This window comes from Anomaloglossus baeobatrachus, chromosome 5 (genome assembly GCF_048569485.1).
Source record: "Anomaloglossus baeobatrachus isolate aAnoBae1 chromosome 5, aAnoBae1.hap1, whole genome shotgun sequence".
NCBI lineage: Eukaryota > Metazoa > Chordata > Amphibia > Anura > Aromobatidae > Anomaloglossus > Anomaloglossus baeobatrachus.
The window spans coordinates 446,420,201-446,444,935 of record NC_134357.1 but is presented as its reverse complement, the minus strand read 5'-3'; the positions used below and the strand labels follow the sequence as shown (position 1 = coordinate 446,444,935).

General features: G+C 46.2%; 1 protein-coding gene across 7 annotated transcripts in view; it reads right to left on the bottom strand.

The window, feature by feature from the left end:
• Positions 1 to 4,422: 4,422 nt before the first annotated feature.
• The window catches only part of LKAAEAR1 (LKAAEAR motif containing 1), a 159,148-nt gene continuing 138,835 nt past the window's right edge, over positions 4,423 to 24,735 (bottom strand). For all 7 annotated transcript variants that reach the window (XM_075350461.1, XM_075350464.1, XM_075350458.1 and 4 more), the window contains 2 exons: positions 11,894 to 12,016; positions 4,423 to 4,601 (listed from right to left, as the gene is read on the bottom strand). In XM_075350461.1, coding sequence (XP_075206576.1) covers positions 4,539 to 4,601; positions 11,894 to 12,016 — 186 coding nt within the window. In that variant the 3' untranslated portion in view covers positions 4,423 to 4,538. The remainder of the gene's footprint in view (positions 4,602 to 11,893; positions 12,017 to 24,735) is intronic.

Sequence of the window (24,735 nt, the reverse complement as noted above, 5' to 3'; positions counted from 1 at the left end):
ATTAATAATGTTTCTAATATGACAAAATGGACCTACCATTCCCCAGGCCCCTAATTCTGGCAAATATCCAGATGATTAATAATCTGGACAAGAACCCGAGTTCTATATTTACATCCAGAGATATTTTGCTAAGATCGGAATAAGAAAAAAAATCCCATCCAAGCAAAAGAAATGCCAATTTTTTTTGTGATGCAGATGCATTAATTATTTCACTATTGAAGGGTAGGTAAGAATACATTATTGATTCAACCTCTAATTTGCAATCTCCTTTTGAAGTATACAGTTATATATGGTTATTCTGATAAAAACTTTGGAAGAGGAAATGTGAAGGTGCTAAGAAGGTTAAAGATATATGATCAGCTAGGTAAAACGCCACCCAACCAGACCCTTGAGTTTTACAGTAATGGGGTGGTAGTCAGGCTAAATTCAAATATATTACATAAGTGGTGGATCCCACTGAAATACTCGATATGCAGAGCACAGATAGCATCAGTTGGGCAAAGGCAGCTGAAATGTATAATTTCCACTAGTTTTCTCAATTAAACTTTCCTCTATCTAAGGCCCCTTTCACACGTCAGTGATTCTGGGACGTTTGTGCTTTTTTTAAACGTACCAGAATCACTGACATATGCAGACCCATTATAATGAATGGGTCTGTTCACACATCAGTGATTTTTCACTGACCGTGTCTCCGTGCGGCGTACCTGCGTGTCCGTGATTGCCGCACGGAGACATGTCCATTTTTTTCTGGCATCACTGATGTCCCACGGACCACGCAGTGGTGTGGTCCGTGAAACACGTGCCAGAAAAAAACGTGCATTTAAAATAATAAACATTTTAACTCACCCGGCGTCCAGCGATGTCCTCTGCAGCCCGTGCAGCTTGTTGCTTCTGAGCCGGCTGATTACTGTCGCGCATATTCATTATGCGCGACACAGCCGACCCAGAAGCAGCTGCTGCAGGGGTCACCGCCGGCCGGATGCTGCGTCGCGGGAGGATTCAGCACCACGGACAGCGGGAGCGGGCGCAGGTGAGTGAATCTCTAAGTGCAATAACGGGCCACGGAGAACGGAGCCCGGATTGCACTTAGACAACCCACGTGTGCCGAAATTCACGGCACACGCAGGGACATGTGCGTGTTTTACACGCCAGTGAAAAACGTCTGTGTTTTTCACTGACGTGTGAAACGGGCCTAAGACAGGGGTCACAAACTCAGCTGGGTGTATGGACCGCACATAGAAAAAAAAATTGAGAGGGGCCACATTCCTTGCAGGACAAAGTGACATTTTTAATGATTCTATAGTTTTTTCTATACACCTTTGGATCACTTTTTTCAACATTTTTTGCTAATTTATTATGACAAACCTGAACTTTTTTGTTTAGTTAAATTTATATATATAAAATAAGCATTTTTAGTGGCAAAAAATTCATGCTTTATTTTGATTTTTTTTTAACTTTTTAATCACCTTTTTGTAATATTGTTTTACAATTAGCAGCATCATATAGTAATCTTAGCCAACATCTTGTAGAAATGTCCCCCATCAGTGTGCCCTGTAGCATTGTGCTCATCCTTGTAGTATTGTGCTCATCCTTGTCCCCTGTAGCAATGTGCTCATCCTTGTGCCCTGTAGCAATGTGCTCATCCTTGTGCCCTGTAGCATTGTGCTCATCCTTGTAGTATTGTGCTCATCCTTGTGCCCTGTAGCATTGTGCTCATCCTTGTGCCCTGTAGCATTGTGCTCATCCTTGTGCCCTGTAGCATTGTGCTCATCCTTGTAGTATTGTGCTCATCCTTGTGCCCTGTAGCATTGTGCTCATCCTTGTAGTATTGTGCTCATCCTTGTGCCCTGTAGCATTGTGCTCATCCTTGTGCCCTGTAGCATTGTGCTCATCCTTGTGCCCTGTAGCATTGTGCTCATCCTTGTGCCCTGTAGCATTGTGCTCATCCTTGTCCCCTGTAGCATTGTGCTCATCCTTGTAGTATTGTGCTCATCCTTGTGCCCTGTAGCATTGTGCTCATCCTTGTGCCCTGTAGCATTGTGCTCATCCTTGTGCCCTGTAGCATTGTGCTCATCCTTGTAGTATTGTGCTCATCCTTGTGCCCTGTAGCATTGTGCTCATCCTTGTGCCCTGTAGCATTGTGCTCATCCTTGTGCCCTGTAGCATTGTGCTCATCCTTGTCCCCTGTAGCATTGTGCTCATCCTTGTGCCCTGTAGCATTGTGCTCATCCTTGTGCCCTGTAGCATTGTGCTCATCCTTGTCCCCTGTAGCATTGTGCTCATCCTTGTGCCCAGTAGCATTGTGCTCATCCTTGTGCCCAGTAGCATTGTGCTCATCCTTGTGCCCAGTAGCATTGTGCTCATCCTTGTGCCCAGTAGCATTGTGCTCATCCTTGTGCCCAGTAGCATTGTGCTCATCCTTGTAGCATTGTGCTCATCCTTGTAGCATTGTGCTCATCCTTGTAGTATTGTGCCCATCCTTTAGTAATACTCAAAAAAAAAATTATCCTCCCCTTTCCTGTGTTCCCTGCGTGCTCACGATCAGTGTTTGCAGAGTTTTGGATGCAGCATGTTTCAGCTGCGTCCAAAACGCTGCGATGTGCAGTACAAGCACAGTGGATGGGATTTCTATAAATCCCATGCCACTGTACGCGTGCGGCTCGCAGCAAACACTGACTTGCGGTGCAGCTTTCAGAGGCTGCAGCATGCGAGTTGTTTGCTGTGAAGTCACAAGCGTCCTCTGCAGGAAGAACACAGCGTGCAGACCTCAGCGGCCTGAACCCTGATCATGGGCACAGGCCGCTGCGGTCTCCTGTGATCTCCTGCAGAGGAGACTTGCGGCCCTGCACGTCAGGAGCTGCTGCGTCCAGGACGCAGTGAGTCCTGATCGTGAGCACGTATCTTACCTGTTTGTTGCAGCCCGCAGACCCCGTGAAGAACGCGGCCCTTTGCCAGGGATCGGCACCGGCAAGGTTTTACTACAGTTGAATTCCCTGCAGTGCCGCGTAGCGGAGGTTTCTGCACTATACCAATGGCTGCAAGGAGGTGACGTCATACAGCGACATCACCTTCTTGCATCTGATTGGCGGACGGCAGCCATTGGTATAGTGTAGAAAGCTCCTCTGCGCGGCACCGCAAGTGATGCAACCGTGCTCTGCTGGCGCCGACCCCAGCATAGGGCCGCGATCGTCAGGGGGACTGGGGGCCGCAACAAGCAGCCTCAGGGGCCACATGTGTCTGAGACCTCTGATCTAAGGGCTGATTCCTATTTTATTTCTATGTCCACCTACACCAGGGGTCCCCAACCTGTAGCTAGGGAGCCACATGATGTGTTGCTCGCTGCTGTCTGCCATCATGCTGCATTAGCACCAGGTCTAGCGAACACATATGGAGAGTACGTCTCTTTATGGTGACTCCTTTTAGTAGCCCCATAAGGAAATCCAGATCTGGATGCACATTCACTGGACATGGGGGTGGGGAGATAAATAAGATAAGCTGGAGATGGGATGGTAGCTCCAGTTAGAGGGGTGCTTGACACCAGATGCAGTGGATTGCTTGATGCTAGAATACCATATGAGAGTAGGGTGGCAACATCTAGATGTAAACACATTGCCTATAAGGCAAGGCGGCACAAGGTCTAAGTGTGATTTTTGGGCTAAAGCTTTTGCTTTCATTATCCCAGCGGTGGGTGTCACTACCCTGAAGGCTCTGGATGTGGCTTGCAAAAATCTGTCAGAACTGAATGTGGCTCTTAGGGTAAAAAAAGGTTGAGGACCACTGACCTACACTATACCTGTATGAATGGTAAGATAAAAGCTTTGTATATTATTGCTGACTGATTATATAGCTTCATATCTGCAGAAGGGACACCACTGATGTATCGCAGGACACTTCGCGAAGAATATAACCGTCTGCAGGAAAAGAAGCCCAAGTAGTGAAGAAGGGAGCTTACAATGGGCTGTCATTAGAGAGTGAAACAGTAGGTGGCGCTCAAGCCCAGAGTTACACGATGCATATAGGTAATGGTTTAACTATGTAGAAACACCTTGTTCCTATAAATGGGGATCCTTAGGCTGTGCACTAAGCATCTGAGCCTGATATTTCATCCATATGCCAGAAAAAGATCCCAGTGTATACTCGACAGAGACCAGAAGAAAGTCCTTGTGACTTACGTCAGGCCAGTACCTTTTACTTCAACTGTATAACAAGCTCTGCCTTTTTATACAGAGGGTCACCACGAAAAAAGTATACCATATTGTATACAGTGGATCACACATGCGACTGTGTGTCGGGACAGTGACATACATCAGGCCTTTTGTCGGCTGAAAACCTTTTTAACATAGACATCTAGTGGAAATATAGAATGCAATGTGAACACCGCCTTGTCTGCCATAAGAACAACTTAAGAAATGATCATAGAGATCGGCAATACATGCAGGCTTTAATAAGGGGCCGTCCCCATCAGGACGTATATGTGGGTTACAAAGATTAGTGGGACGTGTCTGGATAACACTGCACGCCAGCTCCGGCCGAGTCATTCAGGGAATGCGGCTCGTCATCAGTCCTTCATCATCTTCCAGGAGGCTTTCTACACGCTCTCTCTGTAAAAGAGCACAGGGAAAAACTCATTATGTGTAGTGGTTCTCACCTCATCTTACATCAACCTACTACAGTGGCCTTCACGTCCTCCTAACATGCAGACCACCCTCTAATGTGCAATGATCTCATCTCCTGCTAATATACCGAGTGCTGAAAACACAAAAAGATCAGATGCTCCATCTCGTCTACCCTTATAAAATTTCCTTTTGTAACCCCTTAGTGATCGGGACAATTTTCACTTTTGTGCTTCCTTTTTTTCCTCCCCAGTTCCAAAAGCCATAGCTTTTGTTTGCCGTAGATATAGCAATAAGAGGGCTTGTTTTTTTGCAGGATGAAATGTAGTTTTGGATGATACTGTTCACTTTACCATATATTGTCATAAAAAATGGGGGAAAAAAATGGGCAAAAACTGGGGTGAAATGGTGAAAAAAAAACCATGAAGTTCTAAAGGCGTTCACTATATTTATTATGCTCACTTGTACACAATAATCATAAACAATACAAGGCACAGACAGGTACCGGAGGTGAGAGGACCCTGCCAGTGAGGGCTTACAATATAAATGCTAGAATTGTAAGAAAAGACATGGAGTGCACATCCAAAATGTCCAAAACGGACATGAGTTTCTTGGTTTAACATTCTGATCAGACTATATGAAACCCAGTACCATGTCACAGTGAACCTCTCAGTGATCCCTAGCCTTAAGGGTCCGGCACCGTGCTCCAACCAAAGTCACAGTGACAGTGCACCAGAAGAGAGGGGGCCTGGTGCTCCACAGCTCCCATACCACGAGGCTGCGTCCCCTGACTCCACATCACACCACTCCACAAGCACAGCACAATGGCTGCCACACAGCACCAATACCAAGTGAATAGAGCGAAAAAGTAGTGGGCTTGATACACTTTGATGAAAATGGTAAGCTGAGAACCTTATGTTCAGTGTTATATCCTTTTGCCTAGCGGTATTAGATCAAGGTATAATTTTTGGATGTGCAGTCCATGTATTTTTCTACAGTTATAAATTAACACACATTATCACATTATATGCAGTAATATTTATATATACAGTGGAACCTTGGATTACGAGCATAATTCATTCCGGGAGTGTGCTCTGAAATCAAGTTACTCATATCAAATCAAATTTTCCAATAGGAAATAATTGAAACGCAGACAATTTGTTCCACAACCCAAAAATATTTACTGTATTTATACAAACGTATTACAGTAATACAAAATAATGTACTGTATTCATATAACATTATTACTGTAACTAATGCAAAATACTGTGCAGTACAGTAAAATCATATAAAACAAATTAAACTGCACTTTGGCTTACAATAGAATTATTGGTGTGCGAGAGATACATTATAAGCAATGTGCTGTACTGGTTATCAGAAAGAAGGTATAATACTGTATCCACAAATGCAAATTGATAGAAATGCTATATAGTATATACTGTACCGTATAATGGTATACTGTATACAGTAAACAGTACATATATACAGAAAGTCACCTCCAGAGCGGGTCAGAGCACGGTGAAAGGATGGAACAGGAAGTGTGCACAGTGGGAATTTGCTCTTATTGCAAAGCAATGCTCTTAAACCAAGTTACTCTCAATCCAAGTTTCCACTGTATATTATATATATATATATACACACACACACATATACAGTATAAACACACATATATACACACACACACACACACATATACATATACATATATATATATATATATATATATATATATATATATATATATATAGTGTATATACAGTGCCTACAAGTAGTATTCAACCCCCTGCAGATTTAGCAGGTTTGATAAGATGCAAATAAGTTAGAGCCTGCAAACTTCAAACAAGAGCAGGATTTATTAACAGATGCATAAATCTTACAAACCAACAAGTTATGTTGCTCAGTTAAATTTTAATAAATTTTCAACATAAAAGTGTGGGTCAATTATTATTCAACCCCTAGGTTTAATATTTTGTGGAATAACCCTTGTTTGCAATTACAGCTAATAATCGTCTTTTATAAGACCTGATCAGGCCGGCACAGGTCTCTGGAGTTATCTTGGCCCACTCCTCCATGCAGATCTTCTCCAAGTTATCTAGGTTCTTTGGGTGTCTCATGTGGACTTTAATCTTGAGCTCCTTCCACAAGTTTTCAATTGGGTTAAGGTCAGGAGACTGACTAGGCCACTGCAACACCTTGATTTTTTCCCTCTTGAACCAGGCCTTGGTTTTCTTGGCTGTGTGCTTTGGGTCGTTGTCTTGTTGGAAGATGAAATGACGACCCATCTTAAGATCTTTGATGGAGGAGCGGAGGTTCTTGGCCAAAATCTCCAGGTAGGCCGTGCCATCCATCTTCCCATGGATGCGGATCAGATGGCCAGGCCCCTTGGCTGAGAAACAGCCCCACAGCATGGTGCTGCCACCACCATGCTTGACTGTAGGGATGGTATTCTTTGGGTCGTATGCAGTGCCATCCAGTCTCCAAACATCACGTGTGTGGTTGGCACCAAAGATCTCGATCTTGGTCTCATCAGACCAGAGAACCTTGAACCAGTCTGTCTCAGAGTCCTCCAAGTGATCATGAGCAAACTGTAGACGAGCCTTGACATGACGCTTTGAAAGTAAAGGTACCTTACGGGCTCGTCTGGAACGGAGACCATTGCGGTGGAGTACGTTACTTATGGTATTGACTGAAACCAATGTCCCCACTGCCATGAGATCTTCCCGGAGCTCCTTCCTTGTTGTCCTTGGGTTAGCCTTGACTCTTCGGACAAGCCTGGCCTTGGCACGGGTGGAAACTTTCAAAGGCTGTCCAGGCTGTGGAAGGCTAACAGTAGTTCCATAAGCCTTCCACTTCCGGATGATGCTCCCAACAGTGGAGACAGGTAGGCCCAACTCCTTGGAAAGGGTTTTGTACCCCTTGCCAGCCTTGTGACCCTCCACGATCTTGTCTCTGATGGCCTTGGAATGCTCCTTTGTCTTTCCCATGTTGACCAAGTATGAGTGCTGTTCACAAGTTTGGGGAGGGTCTTAATTAGTCAGAAAAGGCTGGAAAAAGAGATAATTAATCCAAACATGTGAAGCTCTTTGTTCTTTGTGCCTGAAATCCTTCTTAATGCTTTAGGGGAACCAAACAGAATTCTTGTGGTTTGAGGGGTTGAATAATAAATGACCCTCTGAATAAACTTTTCACAATTTAAAAAAAAAAAAAAAAAAAAAAAAAAAGAAATAACATTCTTTTTTGCTGCAGTGCATTTCACAGTTCCAGGCTGATCTACAGTCCAAATGTCACAATGCCAAGTTAATTCCGAATGTGTAAACTTGCTAAATCTGCAGGGGGTTGAATACTACTTGTAGGCACTGTATATATATATATATATATATATACACATACATATACACATATACATATATACACATACATATACACATATATATATATATATATATATATATATATATATACACACACACACACACACATATATATATATATATACATATATACACACACACATATATATAGATACATATATATATATACATATATACACACACACACATATATATACACACACACACATATATATACATATACACACACATATATATATATGACCCGCCCCAGGGCCGTGGGGTACTCGGTTCCGGGTGTTGGTTAATGGGATTATGTCACGGGGGCCTGTTCCCGGTTCCGTGGCCCTGGTGGTCGCTGAAAGTCAAAAAATAATAATAAAAAAAAAATAAAAAAAATAATAAAGAAAAATAAATAAATAAATGAATAAAAGTATTTCGTGACGCCACCTACGGTTCCAGTATGGTTACTGGGGCTGCAGCTCAGACCTCTGGGGTGATGGTTAGGCAGCCAGTTGTTTACGCTTCCCGTAGGTGAAGCGGGGTCCCCAGGGCAGTTTTAGTAGTACACAGATATGGCGGTTTTTCTTCACAGCCTTTTCAACTGTCACTTTAGTGCAGCAGCCTATAGCTCCTCAGATGAAGAAATAAAGTGCATCACACCAATTCATTAACTCTGACCAGATTTTACTTGTAGGTGGGTGTTAAAAAGGGGTTCAGTTTCTGATGTTACAGTTTTTGGGTGATCTGGAAACAGTTCAGGATCTCTGCACCAGGTCAGTTGTGTGGCCTCCATGCTGCGCTATGTCTCTCCTTGTCCTAGGCTGCCTGTAGCTATACCTTGTCCCTTTCTCTCTCTTCACCTGTATGGCAGGCGGCGGGAGCTTCTCTAAGGGGCACTGCTGTACTCGCTGCGGTCCCTAAGCTCTGTGTAGCGGCTTTGCCTTCAGGTGCTGCTGCGGCCAGGAGATCTGCAGTCTCCCTGGCCCCCGGTCTTTATTGCTGGGCAGATTAGATCCCTCACAATCTCGGACGCCGGTGTCCGATAATCAGCGCTGTTCCTTGGGGATGAACCGGTCTGGCTCCACCTCCCCGGTCACTCCTCTTTTGCCTCACTCTTGATCCCTCAGGCGGTCACACAGTTACTTGTGCGGGCTAAGCACAGCCCTCTCCACTTTGATGTCTTCCCTCACTCTCTGCTCGCACAGTCCCTTTTTCTCCAACTGTCAACTGTCTTTCTGACTCCGCCTCCAAACCTGGCTTTAAAGGGGACCTCACCTGAACTCGACTTGTAGAGCTCCCCCTCCAGGCTTGGAGTGGAAATGTTGTATGTGGGATTACCTGATCTGGAGATCCTTCCCTGCCCAGGTACAGGTATATTTGTGGCAACTGAACCCTGGGGTGCCATATATTATATATATTATATATATATATATATATATATATATATTATATATATACACATACACATACATACATACACACACACACACATACAGTATATATACTGTGTATTATAACATTCTTTATGGACTTTCTCCAACAAAGTTTAGATTGTAACCCTTTGTTCTTGTGCTTAACTTCTTATGAAAAAAAGCTTCCTCCTCCGCTTCCTCCTAATATAAAGTGCTAATTCCCTCCTAATACACAGAGGTCGTGCAGCCTCCTGTTTTGCAAAGCGCCTAACGATAGCAGCTGCAGTAAGAAGATCTCACAAAGCCCATTTAATGTGTAGCTATGAAGTTGCAGCATAATTACATCATTTCCCGATGTTATCAGCCGCACAAGCGAGAGAATCTCACTGATAGCATCAGCTCATAGCGGATAACGCAGATCATGTGGCATATTTACAGTGGTGGATAAGAACAGAAGTGAATAGGGCAAGAGCCCAAGGGTCCAGACCTACAAATATTGCCCCTGACCCCCACAGATGTCTAGCCTGTTCATTTTCAAATAAAGGAGGGTGGGTTATTAGTGACTGCTGAAATTGTGATGATTCACAAAAATGCAATTTGTGAGGCAGTTATATATCTTAAAGCTGACACCGCTGAGCAAATGGTACATGTACATCTATGTAAAAGCCAGGATATCACAGAGGGTGATATAGAGTACTTTAGGCTTCTCGTTATTAATTCTGACTAGTCTAAGGGTGGCTTTACACGCTACGAGATCGCTAGCCGATGCTAGCGATGGCGAGCGTGATAGCACCCGCCCCTATCGTTATGCCGATATGTAAAGATCGCTGCCGTAGCAAACATTATCGCTACAGCAGCGTCACACGTACTTACCTGCTCGGCGACGCCGCTGTGACCGGCGAACCGCCTCCTTTCTAAGGGGGCGGTTGACTCGGCGTCACAGCGACGTCACTAAGCGGCTGCCCAATCAAAGCGGAGGGGCGGAGATGAGCGGGACGAACATCCCGCCTACCTCCTTCCTTCCTCATTGCTGGGGTGTGGCAGGTAAGGAGAGGTTCCTCGTTCCTGCGGCGTCACACGTAGCAATGTGTGCTGCCGCAGGGACGAGGATCAACTTCGCCCAAGCGACAGCAGCGATAATTGGGAGAGGACCCCCATGTTAACGAGGAGCGATTTTGGACGTTTTTGCAACGATCCAAAATCGCTCCTAGGAGTCACATACAACGAGATCGCTACAGCGGCCGGATGTGCGTCACAAAATCCATGACCCCGAGATCGCTGTAGCAAAATCGTAGCGTGTACAGCCCGCTCTAGGGCTTGTTCGCACGTAAATGCTGAAATTTCTGCACATGTGCGCTTCAAATCGCTGCAGAAACACTGCGTAATGGATGCAGTGTTTCAGCTGACTACATGCTGATTTCTTGCGCTATAGCTGCTGCCCCCTCCATAGACAGAGTGGGAGCTGCATCCAAAGTGCACTAATTAATTGACATGCTGCTTTTTTGAAAGCATGGACTTGGGTCAAAATTTTAGCACCCAAATCGCTGCGTTCATAAAAGCAACGTGAGCACGAATTATGCATAATCTACATAGATTGTGCTGGGGGACGCAGGACGCATGCATTTATGCTGCAGTGCTAAATGCAGCGTAAATGCATGCTATTACGCAACGTGCGCACGAACACTAGAGGTGTATTTACAGTGAAAGATTATTGTGAGCAAGCTTCCTTAACAACGCTTGTTTCCCCAATAACCTTTTGATACAAACAGGCTGCTGACCACCCGATGAATGAGCAGAATGCATGCTTGTTGGGTGAACTGATCTTTAGCGTTGCCCAAAATATATTTGTTCTTGGCAGCGCATCATCCTGTGTGAACAGGACCTGTGCTGCCAAGAAGATGGCAGCCTATGCACACTTAGCTATCTATTAGGCTATGTGCCCACGTTTGTTTCTGCGGATTTTGCCGCGGAAAACCTGCGGATTTTTCTGGATTTTCCAGATAAATCCGCAGGTTTTAGCATGTACAGTCACTCCCCATGTTATCCTATGGGACATGGGGAGTGCTACGTCCACGCTGCGGAAAGTGCAGCTGCCGACCATGCTGCGGATGTAGGCATCCGCATGTATAATTGCATGTCAATTATTCATGCGGAATTACCTGCGGATGTCCCGGCCCTCCGCTATGGAGATAAGAGGCCAGGACGTCCGCAGGTAAGCCGCATGAATCTCCGCATGTTTCCCGCAGCTATTCCGCTGTAATCTAGCAGCTAAAAATAGCTGCGGACGCCGGCGGGCAGCTGCGGGAAACATGCGCTCGTACCTGCGGATACATCCGCAGGTACGAGCGCCCGTGGGCACATAGCCTTACAGATCGTTCACAGCACACCATTTACTGCAGTCACCCTGTAAACAGGCTACTTCACAAGACTGCCGAATGATAAATATTTACCATTAAGTGGTCATTTAATGCTGCCAGTCGTTCTGTGTAAATGGACCCTGAGTGAACAAGCTCACCTCCAGTCGGCGTAAAGGATCACAGGACTTGTCTGCATGTGGCCGGGTTGGCAGGAACACTTCCAGTCTAATGGCATCGCGAGCAGTCGGCTGGCAGGAGATCAGATTATTTAACTCCTGAGCCTATAAAACAGTTACATTGTTACAAAGGTAAAATATATGTATAAATTAGTCTATTAATCCATGAGAAGGATCACGCATAGAGGCCCAAATATGACAATTGGCTGTATGTTTTACATTTTGAGGCATCTTATGGTTGGGATTGTCTTTACTCAACTCAATCTGGTCACAAGGAAAATTGAAGACACATGGACCTGAGGTCTTCTGTAGATTTATACAGGCCCCCTCCCTTTCATTGATGCACTTTGGTGAATTGATGGTAGAACATAGCTCTATAATTAGGAATTCCCCCTTCCCCGGTGCCTCTGGCTTTATGGGCATTGTTCCAGATCTAGGACTGGGCTACACACGGCCCCTGACACATTCTTGACCCCGTCTCAGCCAGAGGTATTTCTGGCTCTTGTGACATGAGACAGATGAGGATAAAAGCAGAGGGGCAGGCCTTCTTATTTTGGATTTCTAAAAATAACTGCAGTGGGGATCTCGGGAGGAAATGTAGAAGACATTCCAGATGTTTTAGGAGATACAGCTCAAACAATGTCACCCTGTGCTAAACCATGCCGCGGGCGTTTAATGGCAGCAAACTTAAGGAAGAAAGTTATTAATGAAGAAAATTCATTGGTGACATGCTTTTCCCTATTGCTTCAAATAAACAATTGTTACAGGGACAGACATGAGGGGAAGACCAGAATGATTACTGCAGATCCGCTTTGTATAAAAACCCGTGTCTATCACCGTTTTTTTTTTTTTTTTTTTTAAATCTCTGCATGCACATTACTGCTAATTCTCAAATACCATCTACTATAAAAATATTCAAATTGTCTCTCCAGTAAAGGAGACAAACTCTAGCACAGCGCCACCTATTGGAAGTAGCGATCCTAAAAGTCACAAGTGGATTTTCAACAATCCTTTGCAATATGACTCAGGATATATAAGCCAGATCAGAATCCCAATTTGCAGACACGGTGTTTCGGGGTGCTTGCCCCTCGTCAGTGCAAAGTATGGGGGTGTCTGATCTGGCTCATGAGAAAGCTATGTGGGGACCACGGGGGAACACCATTCTCCTTAAGGAGACTTTGCAAGCCAGTCTGGCTGCCAGGTAAGGGGACTTATAGCTGCCACGCCCCTCTAGGAAATATTCAAATTGTCTCTCCAGTAAAGGAGACAAACTCTAGCACAGCGCCACCTATTGGAAGTAGCGATCCTAAAAGTCACAAGTGGATTTTCAACAATCCTTTGCAATATGACTCAGGATATATAAGCCAGATCAGAATCCCAATTTGCAGACACGGTGTTTCGGGGTGCTTGCCCCTCGTCAGTGCAAAGTATGGGGGTGTCTGATCTGGCTCATGAGAAAGCTATGTGGGGACCACGGGGGAACACTATTCTCCTTAAGGAGACTTTGCAAGCCAGTCTGGCTGCCAGGTAAGGGGACTTATAGCTGCCACGCCCCTCTAGGAAATATTCAAATTGTCTCTCCAGTAAAGGAGACAAACTCTAGCACAGCGCCACCTATTGGAAGTAGCGATCCTAAAAGTCACAAGTGGATTTTCAACAATCCTTTGCAATATGACTCAGGATATATAAGCCAGATCAGAAAGCCAATTTGCAGACACGGTGTTTCGGGGTGCTTGCCCCTCGTCAGTGCAAAGTATGGGGGTGTCTGATCTGGCTCATGAGAAAGCTATGTGGGGACCACGGGGGAACACCATTCTCCTTAAGGAGACTTTGCAAGCCAGTCTGGCTGCCAGGTAAGGGGACTTATAGCTGCCACGCCCCTCTAGGAAATATTCAAATTGTCTCTCCAGTAAAGGAGACAAACTCTAGCACAGCGCCACCTATTGGAAGTAGCGATCCTAAAAGTCACAAGTGGATTTTCAACAATCCTTTGCAATATGACTCAGGATATATAAGCCAGATCAGAATCCCAATTTGCAGACACGGTGTTTCGGGGTGCTTGCCCCTCGTCAGTGCAAAGTATGGGGGTGTCTGATCTGGCTCATGAGAAAGCTATGTGGGGACCACGGGGGAACACTATTCTCCTTAAGGAGACTTTGCAAGCCAGTCTGGCTGCCAGGTAAGGGGACTTATAGCTGCCACGCCCCTCTAGGAAATATTCAAATTGTCTCTCCAGTAAAGGAGACAAACTCTAGCACAGCGCCACCTATTGGAAGTAGCGATCCTAAAAGTCACAAGTGGATTTTCAACAATCCTTTGCAATATGACTCAGGATATATAAGCCAGATCAGAATCCCAATTTGCAGACACGGTGTTTCGGGGTGCTTGCCCCTCGTCAGTGCAAAGTATGGGGGTGTCTGATCTGGCTCATGAGAAAGCTATGTGGGGACCACGGGGGAACACTATTCTCCTTAAGGAGACTTTGCAAGCCAGTCTGGCTGCCAGGTAAGGGGACTTATAGCTGCCACGCCCCTCTAGGAAATATTCAAATTGTCTCTCCAGTAAAGGAGACAAACTCTAGCACAGCGCCACCTATTGGAAGTAGCGATCCTAAAAGTCACAAGTGGATTTTCAACAATCCTTTGCAATATGACTCAGGATATATAAGCCAGATCAGAATCCCAATTTGCAGACACGGTGTTTCGGGGTGCTTGCCCCTCGTCAGTGCAAAGTATGGGGGTGTCTGATCTGGCTCATGAGAAAGCTATGTGGGGACCACGGGGGAACACTATTCTCCTTAAGGAGACTTTGCAAGCCAGTCTGGCTGCCAGGTAAGGGGACTTAAAGCTGCCACGCCCCTCTAGGAAATATTCAAGTTGTCTCTCCAGTAAAGGAGACAAACTCTAGCACAGTGCCACCTATTGGAAGTAGCGATCCTAAAAGTCACAAGTGGATTTTCAACAATCCTTTGCAATATGACTCAGGATATATAAGCCAGATCAGAATCCCAATTTGCAGACACGGTGTTTCGGGGTGCTTGCCCCTCGTCAGTGCAAAGTATGGGGGTGTCTGATCTGGCTCATGAGAAAGCTATGTGGGGACCACGGGGGAACACTATTCTCCTTAAGGAGACTTTGCAAGCCAGTCTGGCTGCCAGGTAAGGGGACTTATAGCTGCCACGCCCCTCTAGGAAATATTCAAATTGTCTCTCCAGTAAAGGAGACAAACTCTAGCACAGCGCCACCTATTGGAAGTAGCGATCCTAAAAGTCACAAGTGGATTTTCAACAATCCTTTGCAATATGACTCAGGATATATAAGCCAGATCAGAATCCCAATTTGCAGACACGGTGTTTCGGGGTGCTTGCCCCTCGTCAGTGCAAAGTATGGGGGTGTCTGATCTGGCTCATGAGAAAGCTATGTGGGGACCACGGGGGAACACTATTCTCCTTAAGGAGACTTTGCAAGCCAGTCTGGCTGCCAGGTAAGGGGACTTATAGCTGCCACGCCCCTCTAGGAAATATTCAAATTGTCTCTCCAGTAAAGGAGACAAACTCTAGCACAGCGCCACCTATTGGAAGTAGCGATCCTAAAAGTCACAAGTGGATTTTCAACAATCCTTTGCAATATGACTCAGGATATATAAGCCAGATCAGAATCCCAATTTGCAGACACGGTGTTTCGGGGTGCTTGCCCCTCGTCAGTGCAAAGTATGGGGGTGTCTGATCTGGCTCATGAGAAAGCTATGTGGGGACCACGGGGGAACACCATTCTCCTTAAGGAGACTTTGCAAGCCAGTCTGGCTGCCAGGTAAGGGGACTTATAGCTGCCACGCCCCTCTAGGAAATATTCAAATTGTCTCTCCAGTAAAGGAGACAAACTCTAGCACAGCGCCACCTATTGGAAGTAGCGATCCTAAAAGTCACAAGTGGATTTTCAACAATCCTTTGCAATATGACTCAGGATATATAAGCCAGATCAGAATCCCAATTTGCAGACACGGTGTTTCGGGGTGCTTGCCCCTCGTCAGTGCAAAGTATGGGGGTGTCTGATCTGGCTCATGAGAAAGCTATGTGGGGACCACGGGGGAACACTATTCTCCTTAAGGAGACTTTGCAAGCCAGTCTGGCTGCCAGGTAAGGGGACTTATAGCTGCCACGCCCCTCTAGGAAATATTCAAATTGTCTCTCCAGTAAAGGAGACAAACTCTAGCACAGCGCCACCTATTGGAAGTAGCGATCCTAAAAGTCACAAGTGGATTTTCAACAATCCTTTGCAATATGACTCAGGATATATAAGCCAGATCAGAATCCCAATTTGCAGACACGGTGTTTCGGGGTGCTTGCCCCTCGTCAGTGCAAAGTATGGGGGTGTCTGATCTGGCTCATGAGAAAGCTATGTGGGGACCACGGGGGAACACTATTCTCCTTAAGGAGACTTTGCAAGCCAGTCTGGCTGCCAGGTAAGGGGACTTATAGCTGCCACGCCCCTCTAGGAAATATTCAAATTGTCTCTCCAGTAAAGGAGACAAACTCTAGCACAGTGCCACCTATTGGAAGTAGCGATCCTAAAAGTCACAAGTGGATTTTCAACAATCCTTTGCAATATGACTCAGGATATATAAGCCAGATCAGAATCCCAATTTGCAGACACGGTGTTTCGGGGTGCTTGCCCCTCGTCAGTGCAAAGTATGGGGGTGTCTGATCTGGCTCATGAGAAAGCTATGTGGGGACCACGGGGGAACACTATTCTCCTTAAGGAGACTTTGCAAGCCAGTCTGGCTGCCAGGTAAGGGGACTTAAAGCTGCCACGCCCCTCTAGGAAATATTCAAGTTGTCTCTCCAGTAAAGGAGACAAACTCTAGCACAGTGCCACCTATTGGAAGTAGCGATCCTAAAAGTCACAAGTGGATTTTCAACAATCCTTTGCAATATGACTCAGGATATATAAGCCAGATCAGAATCCCAATTTGCAGACACGGTGTTTCGGGGTGCTTGCCCCTCGTCAGTGCAAAGTATGGGGGTGTCTGATCTGGCTCATGAGAAAGCTATGTGGGGACCACGGGGGAACACTATTCTCCTTAAGGAGACTTTGCAAGCCAGTCTGGCTGCCAGGTAAGGGGACTTAAAGCTGCCACGCCCCTCTAGGAAATATTCAAGTTGTCTCTCCAGTAAAGGAGACAAACTCTAGCACAGTGCCACCTATTGGAAGTAGCGATCCTAAAAGTCACAAGTGGATTTTCAACAATCCTTTGCAATATGACTCAGGATATATAAGCCAGATCAGAATCCCAATTTGCAGACACGGTGTTTCGGGGTGCTTGCCCCTCGTCAGTGCAAAGTATGGGGGTGTCTGATCTGGCTCATGAGAAAGCTATGTGGGGACCACGGGGGAACACTATTCTCCTTAAGGAGACTTTGCAAGCCAGTCTGGCTGCCAGGTAAGGGGACTTATAGCTGCCACGCCCCTCTAGGAAATATTCAAATTGTCTCTCCAGTAAAGGAGACAAACTCTAGCACAGCGCCACCTATTGGAAGTAGCGATCCTAAAAGTCACAAGTGGATTTTCAACAATCCTTTGCAATATGACTGACGAGGGGCATATGACTGACGAGGGGCAAGCACCCCGAAACACCGTGTCTGCAAATTGGGATTCTGATCTGGCTTATATATCCTGAGTCATATTGCAAAGGATTGTTGAAAATCCACTTGTGACTTTTAGGATCGCTACTTCCAATAGGTGGCGCTGTGCTAGAGTTTGTCTCCTTTACTGGAGAGACAATTTGAATATTTCCTAGAGGGGCGTGGCAGCTATAAGTCCCCTTACCTGGCAGCCAGACTGGCTTGCAAAGTCTCCTTAAGGAGAATAGTGTTCCCCCGTGGTCCCCACATAGCTTTCTCATGAGCCATATCAGACACCCCCATACTTTGCACTGACGAGGGGCAAGCACCCCGAAACACCGTGTCTGCAAATTGGGATTCTGATCTGGCTTATATATCCTGAGTCATATTGCAAAGGATTGTTGAAAATCCACTTGTGACTTTTAGGATCGCTACTTCCAATAGGTGGCGCTGTGCTAGAGTTTGTCTCCTTTACTGGAGAGACAATTTGAATATTTCCTAGAGGGGCGTGGCAGCTATAAGTCCCCTTACCTGGCAGCCAGACTGGCTTGCAAAGTCTCCTTAAGGAGAATAGTGTTCCCCCGTGGTCCCCACATAGCTTTCTCATGAGCCAGATCAGACACCCCCATACTTTGCACTGACGAGGGGCAAGCACCCCGAAACACCGTGTCTGCAAATTGGGATTCTGATCTGGCTTATATATCCTGAGTCATATTGCAAAGGATTGTTGAAAATCCACTTGTGACTTTTAGGATCGCTACTTCCAATAGGTGGCGCTGTGCTAGAGTTTGTCTCCTTTACTGGAGAGACAATTTGAATATTTCCTAGAGGGGCGTGGCAGCTATAAGTCCCCTTACCTGGCAGCCAGACTGGCTTGCAAAGTCTCCTTAAGGAGAATAGTGTTCCCCCGTGGTCCCCACATAGCTTTCTCATGAGCCAGATCAGAAACCCCCATACTTTGCATTGACGAGGGGCAAGCACCCCGAAACACCGTGTCTGCAAATTGGGATTCTGATCTGGCTTATATATCCTGAGTCATATTGCAAAGGATTGTTGAAAATCCACTTGTGACTTTTAGGATCGCTACTTCCAATAGGTGGCGCTGTGCTAGAGTTTGTCTCCTTTACTGGAGAGACAATTTGAATATTTCCTAGAGGGGCGTGGCAGCTATAAGTCCCCTTACCTGGCAGCCAGACTGGCTTGCAAAGTCTCCTTAAGGAGAATAGTGTTCCCCCGTGGTCATCTACTATAAAATAATTTCGCTACAGGTCATCAGGTCATTTACAGGGAGATTCCAAATCTGCTCGATAAACTCATAAAAGACCGCTGCTAACTTCTTGTAAAAAACGGATCTGATACAATGAGCTCAATTTAAGGGAATCTGTCACAAAGTTTTTGTCACCTAATCTGAGAGCAGCATAACGTAGGGGCAGAGATCCTGATTCCAGCAATGTGTCACTTACTGGGCTGCTCATAATAATAATAATAATAATAATCTTTATTTCTATAGCGCCAACATATTCCGCAGCGCTTTACAATTCAGTGTAGTTTTGATAAAATGACTGTTTAATTTACATCAGTAGATTATCATTAGAGGACTACTTGGTGTGCTGCCAGGTAGTCCAGCATATTCATGAGCTCTGTATAACTGCTAGATCTGCAGCAGGGAAAACATTGTTTTTTATCAAAATGACATCAAACAGCTCAGTAAGTGACACATTGCTGGAATCAGGGTCTCTACCCCTACAATATGCTGCTCTCAGATGGGGGAGCAAAAACCTGGTGGTAGATTCCGTTTAATGAAAATGATTCCATAAGATACTTTCCACCTTGTTATTATTATTATTTATTATTATAGCGCCATTTATTCCATGGCGCTTTACAAGTGAAAGAGGGTATACGTACAACAATCATTAACAGTACAAGACAGACTGGTATAGGAGGAGAGAGGACCCTGCCCGCGAGGGCTCACAGTCTACAGGGAATGGGTGATGGTACAATAGGTAAGGTTGATTAATTTGTCTGGACAAGAAGTTCTTAAAAAAAATCATGGGACTATGACGTTTATATGAAAATGGCATTGAAAACACAGCTATGGCCCATCTTAATTGCACTAATTTTGCACCAAACGCTCCTGTCCAGAGAACATCAGGTCATGTTGGGTGATGCGATGCGAGACGTGAGATACGTACAAGTGTGAGTCCGGCCTCATACTCAGTACTGAAGGGTAACACAAAAAAGTCTAATAGAAATGTTGAATTTGGAGGTATTAGCCTATTTCTAGAAAACTCATGATATTTTTATGCAACTCTGAGAAAATAGCAGCAGAAAATAATCTAATATATAAAGCTGAATGTGTGTGTGTGTGTGTGTATGTCCGGGATTGGCATCTGCACCGTCGCAGCTACAGCCACAAAATTTTGCACACTCACACTTCTGGACCACGTGAGCATCATAGGCTATGTTTTGAGGGGAAATTTTAACCCCGCGCTTTACAGTTATTCGCCAAAAAACCTGCCTCCATTAAAGTGAATGGAGCTGGGAGCCACAGTGCAGCCAGAACTTCAGAAGAATGCGCAGCCATGCCCTTATATGGAATGTTGGCGTGTCACAATGCAGCCAGGGAAAGAGACACACAGACCGGGAAAGAGGCAGACACAGACAGGGTAAGAAACAGACATAGACAGGGTAAGAGACAGACACAAAGAGACAGACTGACAGGGAAAGAGAGGGAAAGAGAGAGACAGGTTAAGAGACAGACACAGACAAAGAGACAGACAGACACAGGGAAACAGACAGACAGGGAAAGAGACAGACAGAGTAAGAGACAAAGACAGGTAAAGAGACAGACAAAGAGACAGACACGGGGAAAGAGACAGAGGAAAAGAGACAGACAGGGTAAGAGACAGACAAAGACAGGTAAAGAGACACACAGAGACAGACACAGGGAAACAGACAGAGGGAAAGAGACAGACAGGGAAAGAGACAGACAGGGAAAGTGACAGATAGACAGACAGGGAAAGAGATTGAGACAGACAGAGAAAGAGACAGACAGACAAAGAGATAGAGAAAGACAGAGAGATATATACAGAGGGGGAGACAGACATTATAATTACATTTATATCTATTTGTTTTGTGGTTTTTGTGTGCAGAATACATTTTTGTTGATACATTCTATTTTGTTAACAGCAGTTATTAATCCGGGCGAAGCCGGGTAGTACAGCTAGTAAATATATATATATATAATATAATATATAAAGCTGAATGTGAGTGTGTGTGTGTCCGGGATTGGCATCTGCACCGTCACAGCTACAGCCACAAAATTTTGCACACTCACACTTCTGGACCACGTGAGCGTCATAGGCTATGTTTTGAGGGGAAATTTTAACCCCGCGCTTTACAGTTATTCACCAAAAAACCGGCCTCAATTAAAGCAAATGGAGCTGGTAGCCACAGTGCAGCCAGAACTTCAGAAGAATGCACAGCCATGCCCTTAAATGGAATGTTGGCGTGTCACAATGCAGCCAGGGAAAGAGAGAGACACAGACAGGGTAAGAAACAGACACAGAGACAGACACAGACAAAGAGACAGACTGACAGGGAAAGAGACAGACAGGGAAAGGGAGGGAAAGAGAGAGACAGGTTAAGAGACAGACACAGACACAGGGAAACAAACAGGGAAAGAGAGGGAAAGAGACAGACAAAGACAGGTAAAGAGACAGACAAAGAGACAGAGGGAAAGAGACAGACAGGGAAAGAGACAGACAGGGAAAGTGACAGAGATAGATAGACAGACAGGGAAAGAGATTGAGACAGAAAGGGAAAGAGACAGACAAAGAGATAAAGAGAGAGACAGAGAGATCTATACAGAGGGGGAGACAGACATCATAATTACATTTATATCTATTTGTTTTGTGTTTTTTGTGTGCAGAATACATTTTTGTTAATACATTCTATTTTGTTAACAGCAGTTATTAACCCGGGCGAAGCCGGGTAGTACAGCTAGTGTATATATACATATATTATATATATATACATATACACAGTGGAACCTCGCTTAGCGAGTAACCCACTTAACGAGAATTTCGCTTAACAAGCAAAGCTTTCTGTAAATTTGTACTACCCGGCTTCGCCCGGGTTAATAACTGCTATTAACAAAATAGAATGTATTAACAAAAATGTATTCTGCACACAAAAACCACAAAACAAATAGATAGAAATGTAATTATAATGTCTGTCTCCCCCTCTGTATATATCTGTCTCTCTCTCTTTGTCTGTCTTTTTCCCTGTCTGTCTCAATCTCTTTCCCGGTCTGTCTATCTCTGTCACTTTCCCTGTCTGTCTCTTTCCCTGTCTCTTTCCCTCTCTTTCTCTGTCAGTCTGTCTCTTTGTCTGTGTCTGCCTCCTTCCCCGTCTGTGTCTGTCTCTTTCCCTGGCTGCATTGTGACACGCCAACATTCCATTTAAGGGCGTGGCTGCGCATTCTTCTGAAGTTCTGGCTGCACTGTGGCTCCCAGCTCCATCCTCAGAGGAGGACCGCAGCCAAGATACCTCTATCTTACCATCTTCATGGCTGGTATAAATCTGATGGCCCCCACTTGTATGTAAGATTAATACGGTGACCCAGTGATTAGCACTGCAGCCTTCCAGCGCTGGGGTCTTGGGTTCAAATCCCACCAATGACAATAACTGCAAGGAGTTTGTACAGTTGAAAACAGAAGATTATATAGTCTAAAAAGACACATCTGCAGGTTTTTCCTCACTATTTTTAGTTAAAATAAAAAAAGTGCTGGCTCTGTGTTACCAGTTGAAAAATGATTGCTATCCGTGAGAAACAAAATGATAATCTTGTAGTTGTGATACCTTTTAATAACTAAAATAAAATAAAAAGATGTTACAAAGCAAGCTTTCAAGACTTCTCTGGTCCCTCCATCAGGCATGACAAAATATCTGAAGAAACACAAATATATACACAAACAGGGCAGAGGCATGGTATAATAAAAGGACATTTAAATAAACATACACTAAGCTTAGAGAGTGAATGCTTAATTAGCTTTGATTAGTGGTGTGAAAGTGTCCCAATATCCCTGTAGGATCAGAGGTCTGGTGTCCTCATAATAATTAAGGTACTGAGAAGAATGGCCAAGAAACTTCACCATGTTCTACACAAGGATAACCGGTTAAAAACAATATTCAAAGATCCTCCATTGCTGTGCTACAGGCAACCTCCTAATTTAAGGAGCATCATGATCCAAAGCTCAATGCCCTCAGACACATCAAGAGGAACTTATCGCTGCAATGTGAAGAGCTGCAAAACCTGCGCTCATGTAGAGACCAAAGATTGGATACAGATCCCTAACACACAGCAGGACTATAAGATTCCTGGGACATTCTACAACCTACCGTAACATTGAGTCTGATACAGCGCCGCACAATGTGCTCTACCCTCACCTACTGTATCCTCACCTATCCCTTGTAGACTGTGAGCCCTTGAGGACAGGGATCTCTATCCTCCTGTACCAGTCTGCGCCTTGTTTATGATTATTGTACTTGTCCCTCTTATTTATACCCCTTTCACATGTAAAGCACCATGGAATTGATGGCGCTATAATAATAATAATAATATTATTATTAACATTCACATGTTCCTCCTCCAATGTGGTGTACTTAATCCTGTGCACTATATGGCCCATTAGGGGTCTCTATGTTGGAGAAACAGGACAGAGACTGAAAGCAAGAATAAGATCTCACCGTCACACAATTACAGACAAAAAAAACCATTTACCTGTGGCCAAACATTTCTGTGCTCCAGGACACAAGATAAATCAGATGAAAGTTGTCATATTAACCCCTTAACGACCTTGGACGTACTGAGTACGTCATGGTCACATGGTGCTAAACGACCCATGACGTACTCAGTACGTCCTGGCGAAATCGCGGTCCCGGAGCCCCGGGGAGTGAAATTTGTTTACTTAAATGGTGGATTCGGGAAGGAGGGGACCTCTGCCTGACCTCAGGAGGGGTGGTGCCTCCTCCCCGAACCTACAGAGGCTGTGATTGGCTGACGAACGCCGCTCAGCCAATTACAGTCACTGTAATGTGTCAGCCATTGAAAATGGCTGACACATTGCAATCCAGCCATAATCAGTGCTGCTGTAGCACTGATGACTGGCTGGAGCTGGGTGAACTTTGTTTCACCCGCCCCCAGCTCTGATTGGAGAGACCGGCCTTGTGACCGATCTCTCCCAATCACTGTGGATCTTGTGCCGGTGACCTGTATGTGACCGCTACCCTCAGCTTCACTCCGTCCGTGAAAGCTGATGAGAGCGGTCGCTGCAGGTGCCCATCGGTAAGTTATAGCCCCCCCCCCCCCCCCCCCGATCCACCGCTGCTCCCCCGCCGAGATCCACCGCCGCTCCCCGCCGAGATTCCCCGCCGAGATCCACCGCCGCTCCCCCGCCGAGATCCACCGCCGCTCCCCGCCGAGATCCACCGCCGCTCCCCGCCGAGATCCACCGCCGCTCCCGCCGAGATCCACCGCCGCTCCCCGCCGAGATCCACCGCCGCTCCCCGCCGAGATCCACCGCCGCTCCCCGCCGAGATCCACCGCCGCTCCCCGCCGAGATCCACCGCCGCTCCCCGCCGAGATCCACCGCCGATCCCCGCCGAGATCCACCGCCGCTCCCCGCCGATCCACCGCCGCTGCCCGCCACGCCGCTGTTCCCGCCGGTGTCCCTGCCCGCCACGCCGCTGTCCCTGCCGCCACCGTCCCCTTTGTCGCACCCACCTTTTTCAGCCGCCGCTGCACCCGATCGGCCGCCGCTTCCATCGGCTGCCACTGCACCTAATCGGCTGCCGCCTTCCACGTGCTGCCTCCCCCCTCCACGTGCTGCCTCCCCCCCTCCACGTGCTGCCTCCCCCCCTCCACGTGCTGCCTCCCCCCCCTCCACGTGCTGCCTCCCCTCCCCCCCTCCACGTGCTGCCTCCCCTCCCCTCCCCCCCCTCCACGTGCTGCCTCCCCCCTCCACGTGCTGCCTCCCCCCTCCACGTGCTGCCTCCCCCCTCCACGTGCTGCCTCCCCCCTCCACGTGCTGCTCCCCCCTCCACGTGCTGCCTCCCCCCTCCACGTGCTGCCTCCCCCCTCCACGTGCTGCCTCCCCCCTCCACGTGCTGCCTCCCTCCATGTGCTGCCTCCCCCCTCCCT